General features: G+C 41.3%; 3 protein-coding genes and 1 non-coding gene across 5 annotated transcripts; all 4 read right to left on the bottom strand.

Moving 5' to 3' along the window:
- Positions 1-4,376: 4,376 nt before the first annotated feature.
- Positions 4,377-7,633, bottom strand: snapc2 (small nuclear RNA activating complex, polypeptide 2). Its single transcript, XM_029840808.1, has 7 exons — positions 7,583-7,633; positions 7,241-7,452; positions 6,777-6,947; positions 6,520-6,655; positions 5,736-6,191; positions 5,461-5,549; positions 4,377-5,011 (listed from the first exon to the last, which is right to left on the bottom strand). Exons 2-7 carry the CDS (start codon positions 7,445-7,447, stop codon positions 4,685-4,687), a joined length of 1,386 nt encoding a protein of 461 aa, XP_029696668.1. The 5' UTR covers positions 7,448-7,452; positions 7,583-7,633; the 3' UTR covers positions 4,377-4,684.
- Positions 7,634-7,800: 167 nt separating this feature from the next.
- trnal-aag (transfer RNA leucine (anticodon AAG)) lies at positions 7,801-7,882 on the bottom strand. The gene has a single exon. It is a non-coding gene; the product is annotated as a tRNA-Leu (tRNA).
- Positions 7,883-9,063: 1,181 nt separating this feature from the next.
- On the bottom strand, positions 9,064-13,869 carry vgf (VGF nerve growth factor inducible). Its single transcript, XM_029840845.1, has 2 exons — positions 13,716-13,869; positions 9,064-12,495 (listed from the first exon to the last, which is right to left on the bottom strand). Exon 2 carries the CDS (start codon positions 12,452-12,454, stop codon positions 10,457-10,459), a length of 1,998 nt encoding a protein of 665 aa, XP_029696705.1. The 5' UTR covers positions 12,455-12,495; positions 13,716-13,869; the 3' UTR covers positions 9,064-10,456.
- Positions 13,870-15,214: 1,345 nt separating this feature from the next.
- Positions 15,215-24,940, bottom strand: ap1s1 (adaptor related protein complex 1 subunit sigma 1). Of its 2 annotated transcripts, none has more exons than XM_003966755.3 (5): positions 24,763-24,940; positions 22,249-22,427; positions 20,731-20,839; positions 19,742-19,879; positions 15,215-18,493 (listed from the first exon to the last, which is right to left on the bottom strand). In XM_003966755.3, the coding sequence occupies exons 1-5, from the start codon at positions 24,763-24,765 to the stop codon at positions 18,446-18,448; spliced, it is 477 nt and encodes a 158-aa protein (XP_003966804.2). In that variant the 5' UTR covers positions 24,766-24,940; the 3' UTR covers positions 15,215-18,445. The 2 variants fall into 2 exon arrangements, with proteins under 2 accessions (XP_003966804.2, XP_029696235.1); XM_029840375.1 differs by lacking the exon at positions 24,763-24,940 and adding an exon at positions 23,877-23,897.
- Between the last annotated feature and the right edge of the window lie 362 nt (positions 24,941-25,302).

Below are 25,302 nucleotides of genomic sequence, written 5' to 3'. Positions count from 1 at the left end.
TCTACAATATTTTATTGTTACATTTAGATTTTGTTGAATGATGCGTATTTTTCATGCGTCATGCGTAATTATTCATTGGGTGTTTTTTTTCTGGTTTTGTAGCAAGGATTATATAATTACTGCAATAATAAAAAAAATGTTGAATCCATTCATTTTAACCATTTTGTTATAAATTCTTCACACAAAAATACATTAAAAATAATAGCAGTGTGTTTAAAAACAGGAGGAAAGCTTAAAATCCTGATAGTTTTAATTTCCATGCATTGTATTCTGAACCAAACGTTGATCAAGTGAATATGGGCTGTTTCTCTGGTGGTGCCTCGGAAACAGCTGGTTTGGTGCCACCCTACAGGATGAATCTGGGATGTAGGACCAGGAACTGGCCAACCTTTCTGTTGGCCTGGAATGAGATGCAGCTGGACTACCCGGTGTGTTTGGGGTCATTGTAAGCACCTCTGACCCCTGGCGTGGGATCATTCTTTGACAGAAAGAACCATCTTATGTCGCTCACTCCACAGAATGTTCTTCCATTACTCTTTTATCCAGTTGAGCTAACTGTGTCCTCTTCTGCCTCTCTTTTTCCAACAGTGGGGCTTTGTGGGGGCTTCTCGCCCGGATTAGCTTCACACAGGCCTTCTGTAAATGTCACAGCACTCTGGGGAAACTCCAGGCCGCGTTTGCCCTCCCTGGAGCGGCTCATCGGCTCGGTCTTTGCCATTCATCTGCTAGTCCTTCGCCATCATTTTAGCGGAGCAGCCGGTCACATTTTCTAGAATTCTCTGCAGCCTTTCCACTCTTCAGTTCTTCTGTGCAGCTGGAAGCCCCTGTTTGCATGTGAAACAGGGTTAATGATTCAACTTGCCTTCCATTGTTACTGGTCTCCATTATTTACCATTATTCTCCCATCAGTTTTTACAATGTTATTTCATTTATCCTTATATTACCTTAATTGTAATTGTCTGTGTAGATTCTCAATCATCCAGGTCATTGTATCCAAGGTAGTTTTCTCTGTCAACTGGACTGGGTTTCTTCTCTTGAAGACGTAATTTGCAAATGGTCCACAGGGGCTATATATTTTCAAGCTCTCTCCCCAGCGATTTCAGAACTGAAGAAGCCTTCTGGATAGAAGGCGAAACGTCTTCAAGAGAAGAAACCCAGTCCAGTGGACAAAGAAAACTACCTTGGACTTAATTGTAATTATTTTTTTCATTGTATAATTTTATTTGGTATTAATGGGTTTCCATTCGGGAGTCTGTGGTCCATTGGGTGTTTGTGGTGCCCCTAGTAGGACCCCTGTATATTGGGGGGTGTAGCCCGCTTTCTGTGGTGAGTCTGCTGTTCACTGTCCCCGTGTAAATCCTGGATGAGTACAGTTACATTAACCGTGTTCTGTTTTACTAGAAATGAAGTGATGAATGGGAAATCGGTTACTGTCTTAAAAGTAAGAGCCGCCACACATGTAAGACAGGTGGATCTGTTCCCCACACCAGGAAGTGCTGCATTCAGCAACCACAGATGGTCGTCATATGGAATTAACACAGCGCCCTCTCCCTGCTGTCAAAAGGGGGTTAGCTTCTGCAATACGAAGATGAAGCCGCCCACGCTGGCATGCCAACTTGCAACATCGGCACATTTGGTCACCTTCGTCTTTAATGCTCCCCTCTTCTCCCTCTCCTCTCTCCATTACTTCATTTGTCTCCGTTTATTGGCTCCCGGCCCTCAAGGAAATAACAGGAGTCACTGCGCCACCGCCGACTGTATATTACATAATCAATGTCTACCCCAAAAGCTGGGATGCTGTTGTCTGCTTCTATCTAGACCGCCCGGATCTTGCATAAATTGCATATTTCGCTTGTGCAATATGATGGATCCACTTAATTACGCCCCATCTATAGATACTATTTATGAGGACAACATGACAAGACTTTGGTTTGAACTCTCCCAAAAATTTGAAACCGGAGAAGAGCCTTGGAAAAAGGAGTGAGTGTGTGTTTGTCGCAGGTGAAGAGAATTCGACAGGTCTTTGCATGGATTCCATAAAGGCCATAAACAGGTCCGGATCCAAGAGGCAGCGAAGGCTTTCTGGGGCTAATCTCTAATGGTGTTGAGCAGCCTGCGTGCTGCAGATCCATACCTATTATCTAATTGCTACTGCAGCAACACTGACTGGGCAGAACACATCAATCTTTTTCCTTTCCACCCTCATATCTGCTGCGCAGTTTGTTTTTTCCCTCTGTCCTCCAATCATTGCTTACCAAGACGTTCTCGGTACACATTATAGGCTGCGTGCACGTGTGCGTAATTTGTTTTGTGCTGCATCGATGTGCACGTTCCATCATGCACCCACACAGTGGTAAAGATGATATAGAAGGAAGAATTATAAGGCTTTTAATGCCTTCAAATGAGGGCGTCCTGTTTGGGTTTGCGTTCAGTCGGAATAACTACGTCGATGCTGGCTCCTGTTTGGCTTCATTATCCATTTAAAGATTCCGCTCCGCGCTTTCAAAGCAGTCCAGAACCTTTGCTGATATCTGGGAGAGCTTCTAGAGCCGTACGCTCTGCTGCACCCTCCTCCCGCCTATTCGCTTCAGTCTGTTAGGTGTCCAGCTGCCCGAGTGTCTTTCCACACCCACCAGTTCAGACCAGTGCTGCACTAAACCAACTCTCCCATTTGCATGTATGTACTTTTTTTTTACGTTTCTGCTGTCGATCGTCCGTCCATCCCTTTTCTAACGTTTGCCCAGAGTCGGGTTCAGCAGTCTGAGTGTCGACGCCCAGGATGAAGTGCCAGGGCCCCCATTGCTGGGAGGCCCCACGCACACCTGTTTTTAGGTGTAGCACAGTCGAAGTAACTACAGGTGGTTGTCTGGTGGCCATCGTGACCCTGATTCAACTGCTGCATCCTTTATTTCTTTGATGGTACCTGAGATCCTCATTTGCCTTCAGAAAAATCTTTTGGACAAGACTGTAGTTTCTCAGTGTTGCTGACGAGGCTGGTTCTTGTCCTCAGTAGATACGGTGTCAGTGTTTCCTAGCATAAGGGCTCGCACAGACCGAGAGCTAGGTTTTCTCTATGATTCCTGCCGCCTGAGGCAGCGGCAGCGGCAGCGGCAGCGGCAGCGGCAGCGGCAGCCCTTCCCTGGAGCTGACGCCTTCACTCGTCCAGCAGTCCAATTCAGTTATACGCATATTGCTTGATATTTTGAAATATCCAACAAAGCATGTATGCATTATGCAAATTTTCTTTACGAATTAAGTTTTTTTAAAAGGCCCAAAGCAGTTTTGCCGTTTATTTGGTTTGGATCCTCCCTGTTAAGCCCTTGCGCTACCTTTGCCTTTAATCTGCTGGCACCTCTTGACTTTCATTAAACAGAAATTTACAAACTCTATTCATAAAACACACGTGCACATGTAAAGTTGCCACATCTTCACTTAACAGCTGTGGCTTTCCAGACCTCCTCAGCAGCCATACAAACTGCTCTGAAAGCAGCTCTTGAAGCGCTCTATACAAATGGATTTAAAAGCACATTATTATACTTTTTCAGCCATGTGGACACGCTGAGCTACGAGGCCCAACAAGCGCGTCTCTGCCAGGTTTTACAAGAGGGACATTGTCCTGTGTTTATTAATAGTATAAAGCATAAACCTCTGAATGGGACAGAATGAAAAGATGGATGTTGGTTTCAATTTTCACAAAGTTTGACAGGATCCTTTATTTATCCTTTATTTTATTTATGTTATTACGGACTGAATATGTAAACCAACATTCCAGATGACGTTTTATTTTAACCATGAATAAGAAAGAGCAAAAGCAAACAAATGATTTGATGCTTTAGTACATTTTTGCCACAAAATCCATATTTTCATTCTCTCGCACTACATTATGACTTTATGTACAATGATTCTATACTTCAGAACCCAAACCAACTGCAAGGTGCATTTTACCTTTACTTGGATTTACTTTACGTGGATTTCAATACTTAAATAACACTCATGACTTAATGCTCATTAGATTCAGGTTTTACCGGTTTAATTCTTTTATATTAGAGCGCCTCCTCGTGGCACTATACCGGAAGTGCTCTTTATTCTGAAATTCATGATGTATGCAATTTCAGCTGCCATGAGATATATATGTGTGTGTGTGTGTGTGTTGTAGAAAACACATATGTATTATTTCTAAGATCATTTTTACTAAAATTAAAAAACTTCCTTAAGCACCCCTCCAAGAATATCTTTATAAACTGACTTAAAGGCATAATTTGGAAGGTAAATAAAAGATCAGCGTGTGCATCGTTTAACATGTAGCTTTGATTCCAGGCTATTAAATTATTATTAGGCTTTTGTGCTTCATAGCAAAAATCATAAAATAAAACAAGGCCAGTAGAAAATAAGTTTAATTCATGTTAAAATGTAAACTTCTTTTGCGTCATTTTTCAAAACTATGTAAGATGTCCTTTCACCCCTGTAGTTTTGGTCGATACTCAATCGTTGGGACAATTGAGAGGAATCATTCATTATGTATATAGCTTTAATTTTTATACAAATACATAAATATAATATTGCGTAATAACTTCTATTATATTCAACACAGGAAATTATTGAAAATAATCCAAACTCTGCGACTGTTTCTAAGATACTGAAACCAACACGCAATAAATCAATATGAACATAAAAGCAGCAGGAACTACTTGCGCCTCAACATCTCCAAAGGGATCATAAAGGGGTTGAGAGGGGGGGGGCTGAATTCTGTCACATCTGCATTGCTGGACTGCTTAGGGGTATTTTGGGTCCGCGATGACTCATTTGGCTGCGTTTTCTGTCCTCCACCAGCTGCCACATCGCCCAGATCAGCCGCGGCGGCGGTGTCTTGCTGCCCCGCGGTCTCGTTTCCAGCTGGGCCGCTCCCCGTCCCCGTCTCTGTCTCTGTCTGGCCAGCAAACGTGCGCCTCAGCGCCTCCAGCATCTCTTTTGCATTGCTGGAGTGAGCAGGGGAAGACAGGCACTTGTACACCTGAAGAGGAGGAGCACAACTGTAAATGTGTGTGTGTGTGTGGAGACATCAGGGGGAGGGAGACATCAGGTAGGACAGAAAATCTGGACTAGATGGGACGGGATTGTTCTGCATTAATAGCAATGTTTACTTCCATCACTGGGTTTGTTCTCTAGTCCCTCCAGGAAATAGACGGTGAGGATTTGGGATGGAACATGCCGATCACCTGTGCTGCTAAAAACGTTTCATTTTCATTCATTTTTGTTCCCAGAAGTTGCAGCATGTCAGTATTGTTTACTTCGTAACACAAATAAAATGTGTGACTCGGGAATGTTTTACGAGACCACAACTTATTTCCAGGACATTCTGAGCAGAATCCAATCTGATCTATTTTTTCTTCCAGGCCACGTGCACGTTTTTTAAAAGCTCCTGCTATTTCATGAGAAATGGTGCTGTGCACGCACCCTTACCTGGAGGAGATGCTTGTACAGTTTGTCGCAGTCGAGATGTGGCAGCTCCTCTGGGAGAGACATCAATAGATCCAACACTATAGCGCTCTCTAGAGGACAAGAGGAAAAAAATCAACCAGGACCAGAACAGTTATTCTGAAAAGACCCAGCAGCCACACAGATTTAAGGTGACCATCGTGTCAAGTCATTTAACAGCAGAAGTTACATGTTAATCACTCAGAATGTTGGCTGTAGACCCACGGTTGGATGTCATGAGTGGTGGGGGACTGTCTTACCCATCGCCGTGAGATGGCACTCCCAGTCAGGCTTGTGTATCATACTCAGGTAGCGATATATCTTTTCAAAGTCCACTACGCATTTGACGCCAAGCATTCTGGGACTGTCTGTAGTGGCATATTTGCTGGTGCGCCCGAACCGGGCGTGAGCTGCTGCTGCCGATGGGGAAAGCACTGTCGCAGGATTACAGGTCGCGGGTGTAGGCGAGACACTGGAAACTGGCGTTGCACTGGTGGCTGGAGGTGGGGCCGTGCCAGGACCGGGTGAGGAAGATGCTGGGGTAGCGGCAGCAGTTTGATGATGGGCCGACGGCTGCTGGACTGTAGAACTGTCAACGCTCTGTGTCGTCGCTGAGGGGGAACGGGGGCTTTTTTCAGCTGCCGGTGAAGGTGCAGCGGACTGAGATGTGGGGGGGGTTGCAGGCCTCAACCTCCCTCCACTGTTCACTGGTTGGGCTGCGTTGTGCAACCAAAAAAAGGAAAAAAAAGTTGAAAGAGGTCATGATCCAGATTTATTTTCCCACGGATTTTTCAAAAACAAATCGGGTTCTTCATCCAGAAATTTCACCGATCTTACAATTGAATCATTTTTAGAGCATTCGCTCACTTGCCAAACACACGATGCTTTTGTGCAGTAGCTAGCCTGCTAGTAACTAGATATTCCAGTAAATATTCTAAAAGTAACATATATATATATAGAGATAGACTTGGACAGGGGCCTTAAAGAGGGCCCGCCAGGGGCTTCAAAAATTGGAGGGAAGATGACAAAAAAACAGACACCTACCTGAAAAAGGCGCATGCGGTACTGGTCTGAGAGGAACCGTGCGCCCAACAAGATGGGTGGTTTTGGGTGGTTTGTGTACGTGGGGAGGGTCGGAGTTTGCCAGAGTACAAGGCTCCGTAGATGAAACCATCAGCATCTGAGTAAACAACAAAAACACAGGGGGGAATAATAATAATAATAATAATAATGGCACACAATTCATAATTCACGTTTGTGACATTTTACTGCCAACATGGCAACTGCATTGATTATAATACCTGAGAAAAGGCAGTGGAAATGTGTTCTTCAAGGTTTCCAGTGACAGAAAAAGCCATGTCTTTCCAAATCTCAATCGGCTTTCTTAAATTCCTCTGTGATTTCCACTTGCTCAGTTCTTGCAATGCACCTGATATCACTTTATCCTTTAGTGATTCAACCACACACTCAATCTAGACAAAAGAAGAGGCAGAGTTTGACAGCCATGTGATTTTATAGCAAGGTCCAAGTAAAAGAAAGAAATAATAAAATTTAAGACAGAGATCATCAACCGAGTCCGACAAACCCCGGCCGGGTTTTCTATCCTACCAAGTACACAACTGAAGCTAAGCTTTTGCAAAGAAAACTGGGAGCAGGTAAAAGCTGGTGTTACCTGCTGGGGAATGACAAAAACCTTTCAACAAATAACATTAATGTCGTTATAGAAGTTTCATTGTCAATATCTCCTCAACACGTTAAAACGCACCTCTGACACGGACCGGGTAACGATGCTTTTTTGTAAGAAAGCGTAATCGATGTCGACGTTTCCTCCAGTGGTCTTGCCGAGAATTCTCAGGGCTTTAAGGAGCTTCTTCTTCTCCGGCTGCTGCCATTTAGACAATAAATTGCGTGATCCCAATCTTTCCTCCAGGCTCCGATCCACTTTAGCTCGTTTGCGAGGTGGCGGCTTCATTTCACCTTAAACAACACTCACAGTTATTCAATATCAGTAGTGCACACAACAGCCGAGCTCCACTAAGTATCTTCGAGCCAACAGTTTAGCTACAATAAAATATATTGGATGAGCCAGGACACAGGTGTAGTGTACCTCCTTCTCTAGAAACGTCAATAAGACTTCTGTCTCTTCTTCTACTACTACTACTACTACTTTTACTTCTTCTGGGGGTTTTTTGCGACTGGCAACCATCTCGTTGGTGAATTACTGCCACCTTCCGGACTGGAGTGTGAAGGACAAAAATGGTGGTTTCTTTGATTCTGATCTTTGATTCTAAAGCTACGTGTACATGCTTCATTTAAAAAAATACATGGCAGCGGTGGGATTCGAACCCACGCCTCCGAAGAGACTGGAGCCTTAATCCAGCGCCTTAGACCGCTCGGCCACGCTACCAGTGGAGTACACGTTTTGCCGAGGGCAGAATTTGAGATGCGGATTGGCTACTTAATTTTGAACTCGCAAACGTGATTGACTGCCCTGTCCAACATTGCTCCTACAAAAATTAAACATATTTGAAATAATATGTAATCGGTAACAGGAGACTGTAGTATCTGCAATATTAGTTGGTTGAACAACTGAGGTTTTTGAAGCGCCTTATTTCTTCTACTTGTCAAAAAACCTGGCGTGATAATAAGATGTTCTGGCTAAAGCTATTGCAACAGCTATGCTTAGATACAACACATACACCAAAGTACCATATGGCATTAGTCAAAAAACATTGAAATCACAACAACAATTTCAATATACACTGTTAAGAATTGTATTACTCCTACACCCAGAATCATCATCTAAAGAAACCACTACTTGGCTATGCATTAATTGCTTATTCTCTAATTGTACTGTTTTTTTTTCTTTCTCTTTGAAGTCGCTATGCTCAGCCTCATGTGCATAGATGTGTGTATTAGACAGATTGGATATACAGTATATGCAGTGTAAGTGTTTTCTATCTCTCACTCTGTGTGTGTGTGTGTGTGTGTGTGTGTGTGTGTGTGTGTGTGTGTGTGTGTGTGTGTGTGTGTGTGTGTGTGCACGCTCTGCAGTGGCTGCATGATGATGTTGGTAGATGAGTCACCCAGTCCTCACCACGTGACAACATGAATCACTGCAGCTCTCCTCTATGTGCATTACTGCAACTATTAACCAGTCTTCTCCTTAGCCATGTTTCTTTTCCCCCCGATGCTGTGCCATCTCTTTATCTTCTGTCCTTGTTGCATGCATTTGTTTTTTCAATATTTAATTTGCTTCCACATCAACAAATCCCTGTGTTAATTTTGAATACTCTGCCTTATTGATTGCCTCAAAACAGTCAGTGTTTAGCGAAGATCATCAATGAACTGAAAATCTGTTTAAGCAGAATCAAATACTCAGTTTGATATCGCTCTATACATTTGCAACTTTCCTATGTGACATTGGCGTTATGACCATGACTAACACTTACTGTGAATTAAGTTGTTTGTGGCAATGTTTGCTCCCTTCTCTCACAAAAAAATCTATCGTGTCACCATAAAGTGTCTTTTTTTTAAATTACTTTATTGGGTTCACTGTGTATAGCAAAAGACATGCGCATACTTACATCCAGCAACGCATGTTTATTATGATGTTACAACACAATCATTGACAGCACTTTTCAGGACCACGAATGTCATTGCTCTTTTTTTAAAAGTTTTTTTTTGATTGTTGCTTCTATATCTTCAATAGTGTTTTTTTTTTTTTCAAATACAAATAAACATACATGCAGACAGTATTCTCCCTCCCTTGGTCTGTCTTGTCAAATCTCAGCTTTTCTCTTATTGTCTTTTTCTCTGAAATTCCCTGCTTAATGAAAAAAATATATATTAAAAAATTATAAAATACTTTCATTCAGTGTACATCTGATATAATATTGCACTGAGAGTGAGAGTGCTGCAGAGATTTGGAGGTTACCATTAATGTCCAAAACATTGAGGAAACCAAACTGCATCATCACCTCCTGACCCCTGTGAAATATGAATAAAATGTCTTATAAAAACTATTATGGGGGAACTCTCAGCACTCCATCATCCATCCAAGCATTTTAACATTATGGTTTAAATGTCACCTGAACATACACAAACAATTGTCATGTGCAATGAAATTAAAGGAAAAAGGAAAAAAATTTGCACTTTTCCCCCCCAGTGCTATAAACAGATGTGGTAGAACGTCCTGATACATTTGGTTTATCCTCAACATGAGATGGGAAAACAACAGCAGCCTGTTACATGTGTTATGTAAAAAAAGGAGCTTAACTCTAAAAAAAACAAAAGCAGTGTTTTGCCAGGGCTGGTTACCATAGCAACAAAGGGATTTAAGTTGAATGCAAAGCATGAGTCATCTTTTACAGCAATGTGATATTTTCTATATAATGCAAGTGAGTATATATTAAATGGGAAATATGGCATAAAACTAGATTTTATAATTACATTTTCATATTAAAAACACACTGGAAACTGGACTCTGATGTCATTTTATGATACTTCTCAACTGTATTCGCAGCCTGAAGGTGGGTTGGGTTATTTTTCTACCCAATATATATGAGATATCTGCTCCCAGTGGCCAACATTTAGTAAAATAGCTGAAATAAGGAAAGTGGATGTTACAGAAGTATGCTAAAACTATCTTTAATGCAAGAAACAGCATAAGACTGCCCTCCTGTAATAGTGCTGCAAACCATAGCAATGGAGAACGCCATGCTTGTTATTTAATGAAAATGTTCTAGCAAGAAAAAAATTTGACAGAGCAGTTGTCATGAACATCCTCATTAACATTATTCAGCCCATCAGAAAAGTCTTTTGTAAAGTCCTGGTCCGAAAACATTCGGTCAAAACAGGAGAAAGAAACTTGTTACAGTTGTAAAACAAAACCAAACACCAGTAGAAGAAAACTGAAAGGGTACTGTTTCCTGTCTGTCGTTTTTCTGTTCCTTGTTCTTGTACGCCATTTAGTCACTTTTCAGTCAAATTCATTTGCCATCGCTGGATGGGCCGACGCCGAGTAATAATACTTCTTCAGTTGTGGAGGGATCGCAGGTACTGGGGGAGGATAACGGGGTCTGAGAATTGGCTGAAACGTCCACGGATAGAATGGGTGAGGGTAGCGGCTGAAGTAAGGCTTTCGTTGGAAGCTTGTAGGGGGGGATCTGGGTGGGGGACGGACCCAACTGTAGAGGTGTTTTTTAGGGACGTTATAATAAGATTCATCCTGGGAGTTTCCCTTGAAGTTATTGCTGCTCTGAGAAGATTGAGAACTGTAAAAACGAGGTTTGGATCTTAGAGGGGGAGGGAAAAAGTAGGGGTACACCGGATAGGGGGTTCTCTGATAGTAAGAATAGGGGTAAAATGGGTAGTTGGGCTTGAGTGATTTGATCCAGAATTCTTGTTTTAATGGGTTTAAAGTCTTGGGTTGATTTCTATTGGCAAGTAGAGGTTTTGGAAGATTGCCCCAGATATCTGGTGATTTTGAAAGGGGTCTGTCTCTGAACCAGGTTTTGAGTTGACTGAGTGCTGGAGACGGAAATTTAGAGACAGGAGGTCGGTTCTGTTCAGTTGAAATCGGGATTGAAGTTAAAACATGTTTAGAAGAGAAGGAGGGAGGCACGATGTTTGGTTGCTGATGGAATACCCCAGAGGGCATGTCCTTCTTTTTCTTCTTCTCCACATCACTGATGATATCCACCACATCATCGGCAGGGAGATGAAGCTTGCTGGAAATCTCAATCAGCTTGTCGATTGTTTGCGGATCAATATCGTTCTCCTCTGCCACCTCCTGTTCCTCATCAGAACGCTTGTCCTCCATGGCATTGGAGCTGTGCTTCTTGTTCCCGTTGCCTTGCTTTCCCATGTATCGCAGCAGCATGTCAGAAGCGATATCTGCTAGTTTCTCCTCCTCCATCTTGGCCCTCTGCGCTTCAGCGGCCTGCCTCCTCATCTCTTCTTGCTCCGCTTTAGCGCGCGCCTCCTCCTCCTCAGGGCTCAGCGCGTCCTCGCTGTCATTCTCCTCTGGTTCATCATCTGCGAGTAACTCTTGCTCAACTGAATTTTGGAGCTGCTCTGTCTTACCCCCATCATAATTATTATTCTCAAACTCATCCATAAAGTTGCTGCCGAATGTTGGGAAGTTTAGGGCTTTCTGTGTCTCCTCTTGCCATTTTAGTTTCTTCTTCGTCATTGCTAGGTTGTTGCCTTTGTTCAGTGGTATAACATCATTGTAGCTACTATAATCTCTGATGTCTCTCTCATTTTGCTCTAAACTTTGCTCCCTCTTGGTGACAGTGTTCAAACGGGGAAATACTTGCATCATGGTCTCAAGACTCTTTAGCTCCTCGGGGCTGAGCTGTTCCTCCTCTTCATTGCTGTCAGGGCCTTCCCGGGGTGAGACGTCTTGCTGACTTTCCACCCCTTCCTCTGGACCTTTGGGTAGCTGCTCCATTTGAACATGGATGTCCTGGCTTGTGGTGTGACTAGTCACCTTCTCAGTTACTTTCTCTTCTTCTTCCAGGGCTTTTTTCAACTCGTTTTCCCTCTCTTTGTCTTGCTCCTTCCCTTGTGCAGCTAACATCAACTCTAACTCCAGTTGCCTGTCTCGGTCAGCTCTCTCCATTATTGGCACATCTTGGTTTACATATTCTTTATCACCCTCCACTGTTTCAACCTTCACATCCTCCTTTTGCTCTTTGCCGTCCCTCTTTTTTGCTACTTGTGAATGATTCAGTGACTCCACCAAAACTGCTGCTAATGTTTGGGGATCCATATCTTTAAAGAGGTCCTCCTCCTCCTCCTCCTTATCTTCTTTCTTTAATGTCTCCAACAACCTAGGGAGAGTATCTGTGTGTGGGTCATTGACATTCCCAGGGATACGGTTTGGGTTGGGCATGGCCAGATGAAGACAGGATGATCCTGTCAGGATGATGAGGATGGAAAGGGCACTTGAGGCATCATGGGGCCCAATCATTGCCGCTCACAGTAGGACTGGTGATTAGTTGTGATGTGGACCTAAAGATTGGACAAAACACTGTTACACACTTTTGGCAACTATTTTTTAAGTACTCAGTTGTATTTTAATTTGTTATATTTGCAGTTGGTTTTCACTTAAACCTTTAATAGATAGTGGTGATTACTATGGACAACAATTTGAGTGGCTTTTTCTTAAATTTGACTGTCTACGTGTCTATGTACACCTATACATATACATACACAAAAACAACTACGCTGTGACGCTAGGAGTTGGAAAACCAGTCAATAATGACTGTTGATCCAAATTATTTGTAATGTTTTTTCTACTCTCAATTATTATTTGTCACAGTAATTTCATTGTTTACCCATCCATCTATCCATTTAATAAATCCATTTTAAAAACAACAAAAAAAGATGTTTATTTAATTGTATATACATTCCAAAGGGGCCTGGACTGAGGTTTCTATCAATTGTGCAAGCCATTATCAAGATAAGAAGCTTCTAATATGACAGACTTCCTTCTATATAGATTAAAGAAAAAATCAACATGATAGTGTCACTTCTCATCCCCATAAAAGAAGAACCGGTCCTTTGACCTGAAACATTGTTTTGTTGTTGTTTACATTGGAAAGAGATTTAAGGAACAAAAAAAGAATAAAATTCTGCAAACCTAATTCCACTTCCTCGGTTAGAATGAACCATTAAAGATAAGAATCGGTTTTCTGCAGACATTTTACAGAACAACGGACCAGAATCAGATCATTTACATGGTTATATGTTCGTGCACAAAAAGACCTACTGACGCAGCTTCACTCTGTGATTTGCATTGTTCCCCCCCTCTTTTTTGTGCAAAATAAGCTGCAACGGTGATGGCGGAAAATGACGCTAATTTCGTGCACAACGGTGTTGAAGAGGATAATGACGCTGGGGGAGAATCACGTGAACAATCGCAGTCGCCACAGGTGTAATGACCAATAAAGATCAATTAGACCACTTAGGAGGAAAAACACATATAAACATTGTTTGACTGTAAGAGCAGAGAGAGAAGTTAAAAAAAAATGTCAAAAATAATTAACATAAAATACATTATTAAATTAGAAATTGTATTATCCAAACTGATTCAACTAAGATTTTTTTTTTTTGCTCCGCCTTTGTTTACATGAATTTGTGGAAGATTTGTTAAACAATCCCCACAGGACCCTTATAATGAAAATACACCTTGATGCGATGAACACAAAAGATATAAAGTTTACACTTACTTTTAGTTCAGCGGGGGAATTCCGCCTTTTTTCTCCTCGTGCACATTGAAATCGCGGAGTCTCACGCAGACCTCTGTTTCTGCGCTTGTGGCGTCACTGCTGGAGTTTCTCTCCTCCGCTTCTTTTGGGATTCCTATTCTCTCTCTCCCTCCCTCCCTATACTTCGGCGGTGGTTGCAGCTGTTTCAGATCCCTGCCCTCCCCATTCACGTGCTTCCCGCGTCAGCAGTCCCCATTGACGTCACTGGGCTGAGTTCCGTTCACAAGATTTTCTCCGCAAACCCACCCACCCACGCCGCCAATTAGCTGCAGTGCTGGAGCAGCTGGATGAACTGGAGAAGGGGGGAGCGATAGCAGGTTTTAGAAGGTTTCACCTTGGTAACCTAATCAGCCCATCGGTTCATCTGTAAAAATAAACCTATCCATTCCAGACAAGGATCAGGAAGATGCAGTGAAATGCACCCGTAATGGAACGTGCACATCAATCCAAAGAATATGCATCCGCAGTTAAACCAGTCATTTATCATCATATATTTGTACAACATATGTTTGACGGCCAAACAAGATGTGCCGATAAGACTGTATAACGTCCGTGGGCAGGAAGGAGTGGCGGTATCTCTCAATCACAAAGCACAGGTGGACCTCCTCCAGGACGGAGGAGGTCGGACAAGTCCTCCAACATGGCCGACAACTTAACTATATCGGCCTCCTCTCTCTGACCACTACTGAGTCCAAGAAGCAGCCCCAGAAACATGTGTATGACAATGTAAGGATCATAGTGGAGCTACAAGTTTAAGCCGTTTAGTCATACTGACCTGAAAAACAAAGTATTTCCCAGTTTAATCAGAACAATTTATCAAGAGCTAGAAATTATTTGTAATACACATACATTTCGTTATCTGTTACGTACATTTAGACAAAGACGTTATTAGTTATAAGGGGCCACAGACAGTAACATTTCCACTGTACAAGCCCCTTGTGGGCGAATAAGAAACTGTTGTTTTGTAAAAGACATTTGTGCCGATGTTCTCACTGGACCCTGGCATGAACCAGTTCTGGCCACTGGTATGAACCAGTTCTGGCCACAGGCCATGTTTGACATCCTCGATTGACCCTCTTGATGTTTCCTGGATGTTCCAGGGCCAATAATGTGCTCACCAGTGGGAGCAGGTGGAAGGTGTCCAGTGTCTCCGGGCGAAACGTCAGCAGCCTTCAATCCAACCCATCAGGTGGTTTCTGTGTTCAGTGAACGTGTGCAGGGTCAAAAATTGGCATCTCTTTAGAATTTGGGTTAAATTAAGAGCTGCTGCTGTAATAGCGTGTAATTCTCTCTGTATATTTGTGCTGTGAATGTTTCAAGGTAAAATTCAATATTGATGCTCTCATCAGCCGGGAAGACCATCATCTACAAATGGACCTGCTGCTGTACATACGACAGCAAAATGGAAAAAAAGCCAAGTCCCAGTTGCTCATGGAATAGATCAGAAATAACACCAATCATTTTATTTAAAACCATTTATTTTTTTTAGAAAATTACATTCAGACACTGAGTGACCTTTAAAGTTTTCCTGGGACACAAAATCAATCAACTTGAACAGGTTTAAGATGTATTTTACAGCACAAAACCACAGCCCGCTCTGATTTAACAATGCAGCAATTAAAATTTGAGCCTCAATTAGCTTCTGTAGATTTATTTATAAAGAATAACGTGCCAAAACTGAATAAAACAACTGCAACCACAATAAAATATTAACATGTCGCAGAATAAAAAGTCGACTCCAAATTCAAAACCATTTCTTTTATCCTCATAGCGATTTTGTGTTTAGTACCGACAGGTTCTATTCCTGACATCGCATCGCTCGGCTCGTCACACTAAGAAATACCAACTAAATACAGCATTTTTCCCTTGCTCTTCGATAGGTGGCGTTCCAACTGTCCAGGATGCCTGAATTGCAAATCCATTGGCTATTCGTGCTTTTATTAGATTTAAAATCTGCAAAAACATGAGCCCTTATTTAAAATAAACTACAGAGATTGTTCCGGGACAGCACGTATAGAAGTTCTCTAGCAAATATGCTAATCAGTAGACCACGGTCAGTCTGACCAGAACTCCGACAGAGTTAAGAGAGTTCTATACTAAGAGTAAAGGGGAGAAAACGCCTCACTGGGATGTATGTTAGGACCACTGTCCTTTTAATCAAGATACATGTTATTAAATATTCACAATGTTATTAAATATAAGTGGTTGATTAACGTTCGTCACAGAGAGCATAAGGTATAGATTTTGTTTGGATCCTTAATGTGCGTGACTGCTAACAGGTGCATGTCCTTCCCTTTATCTCACAAATCTTTGGCTCTGACCTTAAAAAATCTGTCCTAGAGCCTAACTCTTATTCCTGTGCTTCTCCTAACCTGGAGTAATTCTTTTTACTGCTACTAATTTGATATTTTCTTGATGTGAAATATATTAACTAGTTTAATCTTACTAAGGAGATGGGTTGACACCTGCCTGTGTGACTAATGTATGTTTCTAAGAAACACACAAGCGAAGACTACTGCATAGAAATAGTTTAGTCAGCTTCATCACCCGAGATTTTCTTCTGTAGGAGTAGAAGAGATTAAAAACGACATTAAATATTTAAAATGTGGGCTGCTTGAAATGAACAAATCAAAGCTAGCGAAAAAAATACTTACATTAGCTACGTTCTAATTTCTGAAACTTGCTAATATCCAGCCCAACTGAAGATGAAAGATTCTCATCTTTGACAGTATTCACATACCGTCAAATAAAGATGATAGATAAAACCTTGTTGTACCTCCATGCCTTTAAAAACTAAATAAACCAAATCTAGATATTTTGTTTTATCAATGAATCTCTCCTGCTAAAGGATCTCGTTAAATGTTACTTGATTCACTCTTGACGACATTAAATGGACTTGAATCGTTTCAGTGAAAGAAACTGCAGTATTATCAGGTTACAACATCTTAGAAATAAGGAGTTTCTGGCATGTATAAATGTGCACACGGCTAACTCTGACTTAAAATGAGAACGGAGCGCAGACATTAATGTGGAAGCCATCAAGGATCAATTCCTTCTCTTGTGGAGGTGGTGCACCAGTGTGGTGAGGCGTCATATGCTCAGAGCTACATTCACACGAGTGACAATCGTACAGCGTTGGCACAGGTCACAGGGAAGCTTTCGCCTATCTGTCGGTGTTCATAACCTTTGACCCCGTTTGTTGCCGACTTCTTTCAAATTGGGGCTTCGCATCATGCCCAAGGACACTTCGGCACATAGGCAACAGGTCTCAGATTATCTGCTCATTACACTCCATCGTATTTGAACCTGATCAATTTAACATGTCCCATCACTGAAAGGTTCAGTTTCATCAGTAGTAGTTTCATTGCAAACACACGGTCAAAAACTCTCTCAGCAGTTTACATTCAATGATGTTGCCGTACTGCAGTTTTAAAAAGCACGTCGCTTAAAGCAAAAGACACGATATGAGTTCAAACAGGGGTGTGGAAGCCAGTCCTCCAGGGCTGAATCCCAGCTGGGTTTCCCGTCCTCCCAGGCTGAAGGCTGAACCCAACAGTTCCGGGTAGGTCAGAAAGCCCGGTTGGATCACGGCCCTCTGGGACTGGGTTCCGACATCCAGCCGTTACAGTAAAAGCACTTATACAGGACCTTTTTTCTTGTTTTGAACTGCTCATAACAGCATTTCCAAAACAACTTTGAAATAAATAAAACCTTGTAAAATGACCCATGTAAAAACACAATGATAATCAACAGTTTTATACTATCACCATCATTTTGTCCCCTTTTACTAGACTCGATTCCATTGAGCATGGCGTACAATATTTTCATGTTATTCTTTGGTTCATTACAATCCACAGCTCAGGTTATTACACACTTTTCATCATTTCAGTTTTAGAAGAGCCATAAATTGGTGCTCTGAAGCAATATTTTCAGTATAAACATCTAGAGGAAAAAGGCTCTAAAATTTCTGCTTTTCCACTGTGAAATCTGTAATTTATATTAATATTTCTGTCTTAATTTCAACACATTCAATTATTTTTTTTTAATGTAGATTGTTATGTTAAACAGTCTACCTTAAAAATATGAATTGGTGCAATCTAGTTATTCAATTTAACTGAAAACTGCTAGAATATATTCTAAATCACACAAATTACTCTCTTCACTTTAATTTTTACTTTAAATAAAAAGGCTTTGTAAAAATCCATATATGTGAGGGTGACGACCATGAGGGATATATATATATATTGCAAAAAGACTATAAATAGTTACGGCCTTTTCTGGATATTGTTGATAACAAAAAAGACCAAACATTACAGATCTAATTTAAATGATGACAAAATCCTGTATATTTATATTTATTTTTTTATAAAAACCATTAGGTTTGCTCCCTCTCTATCAGCATGATACAGACATCCATATGCAAATACGAGCCCCCAAATTTTAATGAGCCCTTCAAATCTCTAAAAATTCCCCTGCAAACACGCGGTATATTTAAATATCCAATTCTCTCCCTGTCACAGTAACACATGCACACACAGAGATAAAAGATCAGTTGTTGCCAGAATCTTTCATTTTCAGTTGCTCCCCCCAGAGGTACAGACCAACAGGACCGATGGCGTCGGTCCCATGGCGTCCTACCGTCCCTCCTGCTTCCTCTGCTCGGGTTTGTACTGTCTCTCAGAGCCGCTGTGCTATGCCAGGCCCATCTCCTCCAACACGCTCCTGGGCGATTCGTCCTCCTGTGAATGAAAACCAGAAAGACTTGAAAAGAGCGGCGTGTATATACGGCCAGGTGGGCTGCAGAGACCGTCGCCATGTTTATATTAATGTGTGACAATCTGACATCAACATGCTGACAAACACGGTGGTAAACATTGGGAAAAACATGGAAGCTAACGGTAGTGTTCAAGACTAGAATCAGTGATGACAACTAAAACTGATGATTGCATTTTTCTTTCCTTCGATGAAGAGCCCACCCCCCCCTTTTACACCTTGACAGGTGAGACTTTGCCAAACACCAAACCTCCCAAGTTCTTGAATTAGATACTTTTAGAAGTAAACTTTGTACCAGAATGACTACACAGGAGCACCTCATGATCCATTTCTGCATCAACAGTCAAATACAGCCGAAGCGTTGCCGTTCCATTCCAGTGCTTTTGGAATTCCAGCACAAGGACACCTCATCCGGAAAGATTTTGAGTGAGGAAAAGGGTTTAAATTCTGGCTTTACTCTTTAAAATTTCTCAGAATTAAAGAAAGTGGCTCAAAAAAAACCCCAAAAAAACAAACAAGGCTGAGAATCAAACAATGGTGACAACAAAGCAGTAGACAGGTCCACGGCAGGCTGCCAGGGGAAGGGCTCAAGCACGGGGGAGGATTTAGATCCAGCTGAACTCTTGGTCCTGGTGTGGTGCGGTTGGGTCAGTGTGAACACCAGTGTGCGTCTCCCTCCTTAACCATTATCTCCCAGTAGTCGCTCCACATATAAACAAGACGCTCTGTCATTGGTGCAGCGTTTGGCCGGAGTGAGACCAAACATGTGTGAATGCTGGTACAACGTCTGGTTTGGGTCTTTAATGTGTGAAAACACCCTTAAAATAGAAGAATCGATGAGATCGAGCGAACAGCCTGAAATTGAGGTTTCTGAAAGACCTGGACTGGACCACGGAGGACTGGAGTTGGGTCATTTCCAGCCAGGAGCAGCAATTTGTGAGCCTGCTACCAAGAATTATCAAAGCTTTGGTGGACAAATCCAAATTAAAATGCTGTTTTGTGAAGTCATGGTTCAACCTGTGCTCTTTGCATTATTTAAGGTCTGAAACGACCCTTTGATGTCGTACCCTAAATGACAATAGTTACTAGATCATCTGTATTTCTACACTGCCTGTTAAAATCAAAATGGTCTCTCCCTACGTCCTCCTACAGAGAAGAGAACTTGATCTTTGTGAGTGGCGGAGCCTTCTCGAGGAGGGTTCAGGCCAGCTTACCTCCTGCAGGAGATCTGCTTGTTCAATGGCCTTCAAGACGCTCTTCTTAGACGTGTCCTGAATCTCTCCTCCCATCAGGAATTCGTCTAAAATGAAGTAGGCCTTTTCAAAGTTGAAGATGATGTCTAGCTCGCACACCTGCACAAAGATACACAACGTTCTAAATTCAGCACGAACATCTGCAGGTGTGAATGCACATGGGTGGTCCCATTATAGTTTATACGGCTCTTTAATTTCATCTGAGGCAGTTTAAAACAGTAATGATGAACATACATCTACCTGTACTCTTCATTCTGTCTGTCCTTGCGATGAGGGCTGTTAGCTACCCTTAATTCAGCCCTGAAGATTTTAACGTCTCTAGATTTCTAGACTTTTACACAGATTGTGAGTCCCAGACGCTCGTCGGGTGACTATTTGTCCAACCCTCAAGTTGGACCTTCGCCCAAAACTCAGAATTATTAATTGTTTGAGAGTTTGCAATCCGGATTTTTCAACTGTACTGTGAACTAGATTATTCCGAAAGAGAATGCGCCTGTAACTATGGCAACAACACGAGTGTTTGCTCAACGTGTGTTGCAAGCCATTATGTCGTTTTTCTGTTAAAAACAGTTAGTTACCGAATTTGTTCATGAGCCAAACTTGTTTGACCTCTGAGGTCATATTTGATCACGCCAGTATATCTGAGGCCTCCTGCCCATGAGCCGTCACCCTAGCGAATTAGCTAAAGACTTGGTGTTTAAAGTGCTTAAAATAACCATGTCTGGTATCTGCTACAGTTTTAAAATCCTCTCGTGTGTCCTCAGCCTGGGACAGTCGAAACAGTGTTATTTTTCCCTAAAATAAAATATTCAAACCTGTAATTTCATTAACAAACAACTTTTGCCTTTTTAAATGTAACTCATATTTAACGTTACATTATTGATGAAGAACCGGTTCAACATAACTCAAAGTTTGAGGAAAAAAAAAAAAAAAAAAAGCCAATTACTTACGCTGCCAAAGTATTTATCCAGAAGCTCTACAAAGCGGTGGATGACCTCCAGAGTGATTAGCTCATTGTCCTGTTCTTCAATAGCACAGCAGAAGTACAGGCTGGCATACCTGCAGGACACACACACACACACACACACACTTTTTCACTCTGCGGCCCTCAACATGTGTGTTACTCCCCCTCTGCTGCAGGAAATCCCTCTCTGCTCGCCCCCTCACATGCCTTCACACAGGCACTGACACACTCTAGCGTCTTTTTTTGACCACCTCTGTATTGTGCTTACAGTCATGCGCTCTGACACACACCGTGTGGGTGTGTAGATCAATAACACTGGAATGCTGGGGCTTCTTTCCACCCACCTCAAGTTTAATATTGCTCAGCCTCCGTATAAGAAGCCAAGGACTTTTATTGGCCTGTGAAGGGTAGAACCAGAATGCAAATGTGCTACGTTACTTTATTTGCTATGTATAAAATACAGTCAGCATGGGATTAAAATATCAGACCAACAGCAACAGTTACAGTAAAATTTATTTCATAACCTTTTTAAAGTAGACGATACTATAAGAGTAGATAATAGAGGGGGAATGATCCATTTATTTCACGATACGTGATATTGGGATACAAAACAACATTTTGAAAAAGAATATTAAACCTGGAAAAATAGCCACTTTTATTTGATTTGGTCAACAATACCTGTGCTAAAAGGGGTTTTTATACATATCTTTTAAGTCAACTGTCAATATTTGAACATTTTTCAAGTTTCAAACTGATTAAAAATGAATAAGTAAATGAATAAATAAATCTAGCTTTCCTATTTAAAGTGCCACCCTAGCGTGCAAAAACAAACCAGCTAGTTGAGCCAGTCTGAATCTAGAACTATATAGTTATTAGCTGGTGTTGTTCTCTATATTGTTGTTGTATTTTTGTCTTTATCTTCGTCATCATCAATGTCCACATAAAAACAAAAATACTGCCATACTTAAGATTAATATGTGTCAGGGGGCATCTGCAACAAAGATTTTCCCTTCAGATTGAGACAGGCTGAAGCTAACCCCCCCCCCCCCCCCCCCCCCCCCCCCCCAGCAAGGGTGTGTTGCTGCCCCCACAGGTCATGGGAGGAAGTGCAGATCATACACAGTTTACGACGTAGATTGTGTTTTTAACTCACGAATCCACAATACATCTCTAAACCCTTGACCAGATGTCTCATGATGTTTTAATATCTTAAAAGCTTGTAGCACACTATCTCATCTCAAAATTAATATATTTTACAGAGACATGTCAAGATCATTTGATGAATTGATCATTTTTACTGACTGAAAAACAGAAAAACATCTCTTAATGGAAATGTTTAAAAAGAAAAAGCAGCCAATCCTGTCACAAATCAAGGAGAGAACATACAGAGTTTATATGAGGAAATTAGCACTGTAACATGGGGGGAAGAAAGCACTTTTAACTCCAAAACAGAGAAAAAAATGGAAGAAACTCAAAATCTAAAGCATGAGCTACTTTTACTTACCTTTTATAAACAATCTTTAGATCCTTCCACTCAAGGAAGCTGCACATCTTTGGTTTGCGGGCGAGCACGATCTGCATGAGCTCCCTCACCATCTTCTTCTTGTCTCGCTCCGCTGTGGCCGTGTACCATTTCTGTAGCCGCAGCTTTCCCTGGCGGCTGAACAGCAGCATGAAACGCATCTAGACACAAAACAGAACAGAACCAACATTCCAGATTAGTGTTTATTGTCCATAGCTGAAGGAGGTCAGTACTATGGGATCGTTCTTCTAGATGCCCTCAACAAGCCAAAGTCCCTGAAAAGTATAGCATAGCATAGCATAGCATAGCATAGCATGGGTAAAAAATGACTTTACTTACGTAGTCAAATGGATACCTGGAACATCTTAAGACATATAAACAAAAATAGAATTTACATCTCACATCTGCACCTCAGGCTTGTCTGTTTCATTTCAAACTCTGGTGGTTCATGAGGGTTATATAACAAACCTGCTTCAGTGTCTTAAAAAACCCTCCTCAATCTATTAAAGAGGTTTTCTTTTACTACATGTAACCAACACTGAATTATTTTACCTTCAACTAGTCCGTTTATGTGTTTCTAGACTGATTTTTATGTGATTTTATTTGTTTCACATTATTTTACCTTTTTAAAAACAGGTGCTGTATAAATAAAGTTGATTATTGATCATTACAGCTGTTTCAAAAGACCATATTTACTGCACATCTGCATCTGTTACAACTGACAGCATTAACAACCAAATCTACAGCACAACAAACCTGCTGGTGATGGGCACACGGCCTTGGCTAACTTGGTTTATATTCACAATACTAACACCTGCCTGGATTTGCAGAATTTAATAAATATTTCAGAGGTTGACAATCATATTAGTGGACTTTATACAATAATCAACAGTTGTGTCTCATCACATTCAGCAAAAAAATAATCATTTTTCAATTTTAGTTGCTGCACTTTATAGTTTCACTCAGGGTTTCATGTGTGTGCATGTCTATAAATTACAATATCATCAAAAAGTTGACCAATTTGTGTAAATCAATTCAAAAAATAAATCACATATACCAGATCAATTACATGCATTTCAAGTGGCTCCTTCTTTAAATATTAATGACTATGTTTTACAGCTAAAGAAAAATCAAAATTCAGCATCTCAGAAATTTAAATATAGAGGTAGTAAAATGGTTGGATTATGGAGACTCTTGGTTCTCTCAGTGGCCTCTCAGTCTGGTTTAGTTGGCTACACAATCATGTGGAAGACAGCTGACTTATCAGTTGTGCAGGAGACGATCACGACACAAGACACAAGACACAACAGTGATAAAGAAGCCTGTTGTCAGCGAGCTGTATCTAAACACTCGCCTGGAAATCTGAACGAAAGGTGAAAAACGTGGTAGACAAACGTGCACGGCCGTGGGAATGCTGCAACCTTGAGAGTACCGGGAAAAGAAACCAATTCAAGAACGTGGGTGTGTGTGTGTTGGGGGGGGGGGGGGGAACCATCTGCTGGTGCTCTGTGTTTTATCAGGTAAGAGGTCGGTCCAGCCATCTCCCAGGAGATTTTAGAGAACTCATGCTTCCTTCTGCTGACCTGCTTTATGGAGACACTGGTTTTTACCTGCCCAGGACCAGGAAGACAGGAGACACCAGAGCTACCTGGGCTTCCAAACTGCTCAGCATTCCCCAACTCATCACCTCCATTTGAATGCGTTTTTATCAGCTATAAATTATGATCAAAGGAATAAACACTTTTAAATATATCAGCCTGTGGGTGATGAATCTTTGACATATTGAGATGAATAATGAAACCATTATTTTCAGTATCACAACCATCATAGTGTCAAGGTTTTTTTGTCTGCAAAATTTAGCCAAAAGCCAGAAAAAGCGAATCAACAAGACAGAAAGCAGACTTAAAATGCACCTATAGAAGACCAAGCAGGAACAAAACCCTTGGTTTAAGCAGGAACAGAATCTTTGGTTTAAGCAGGTTCGGAACCTTCGGTTACAGGTTAAGGAAACATCGGGCTCGATGTGTAAAATAAGATCTACCCGAGTTTGCTAACTAGTTCCAACGTGATTATAAAGTGCACTATCGTTTACACAGCTGGTTCAAAGGTAACAGAAATACAGCTGAGTAAATTTCATCTAGATCAAGAAAGTTTATTGACTGCACAGCTGTTGACATTGACTAGAACCTGCAGCTAAATGGGACGGTTAGAAGATATAGTCGATTTTATCTTTACTTTTTTATCTTTACTGGATAAAATCTACATTAAATTTGACACTATTGAAAGCCTAGAATTTCGACGCATAATAAGGGATTTCTTTGTTTTTAAAAAAAATAATTGAAGGCCATTAATCATCACAGGCCTGTTAGCATGCAGGGTACATTAAGAAAGGTAATAGGCAGCGCAGGTGGACACTTCCTGAAACAATACACCTTGTTAGCACTAGCTTAGCATCGAGCTCCTTGCCTTCTCTATGTAAAAGAAGCAGTACTTTACCATTTTTGAAGGGGTTCTAAAACTCTTGCGGGGTTGCAATCTCTAACTACACAGCAACTCAGAAGTTCCAGCCTACACGAATACACCTTCGCTAACGTAGACAGTCCATGCCTGTGTCCGTACCGTTGAAACCGAACCGAACTACTTCCGCCTGCCAGCATGGCCACTTCCGCTTTTGCTAAATTAACGCTATTTATGTTGTAGTGCTTCGTTTGTGAAAGCTTACGACAACTTTGTGATTAAAGCAAACACAAAGGCTGTAGAAAAAAATCAATATTTTTCAGCCATCTCAGTATCCAACTAGAAGTGCATCTGCGAGGCGAACCTGACCAAACTTTTTAAAATCACCTGCTCAAAACGACAAATTACGCATATTTGTGACATTGTAGAGAATGCAAAGGTCACTGTTAACTTCACCTTTTCCCCTATTTTACCATAACTAAAATATAAACTATATACTTTGCTGTTTAGAAAATAAAAATCTCCAGTCACTTCATATATGACCGGCGTAAACTGTTCTTGTATAATGTTCTGGCAGAG

This window comes from Takifugu rubripes, chromosome 8, assembly GCF_901000725.2.
Source record: "Takifugu rubripes chromosome 8, fTakRub1.2, whole genome shotgun sequence".
Classification (NCBI taxonomy): domain Eukaryota; kingdom Metazoa; phylum Chordata; class Actinopteri; order Tetraodontiformes; family Tetraodontidae; genus Takifugu; species Takifugu rubripes.
The sequence above is the reverse complement of the archived record's forward strand: the minus strand, read 5'-3'. Positions and strand labels throughout refer to the sequence as shown.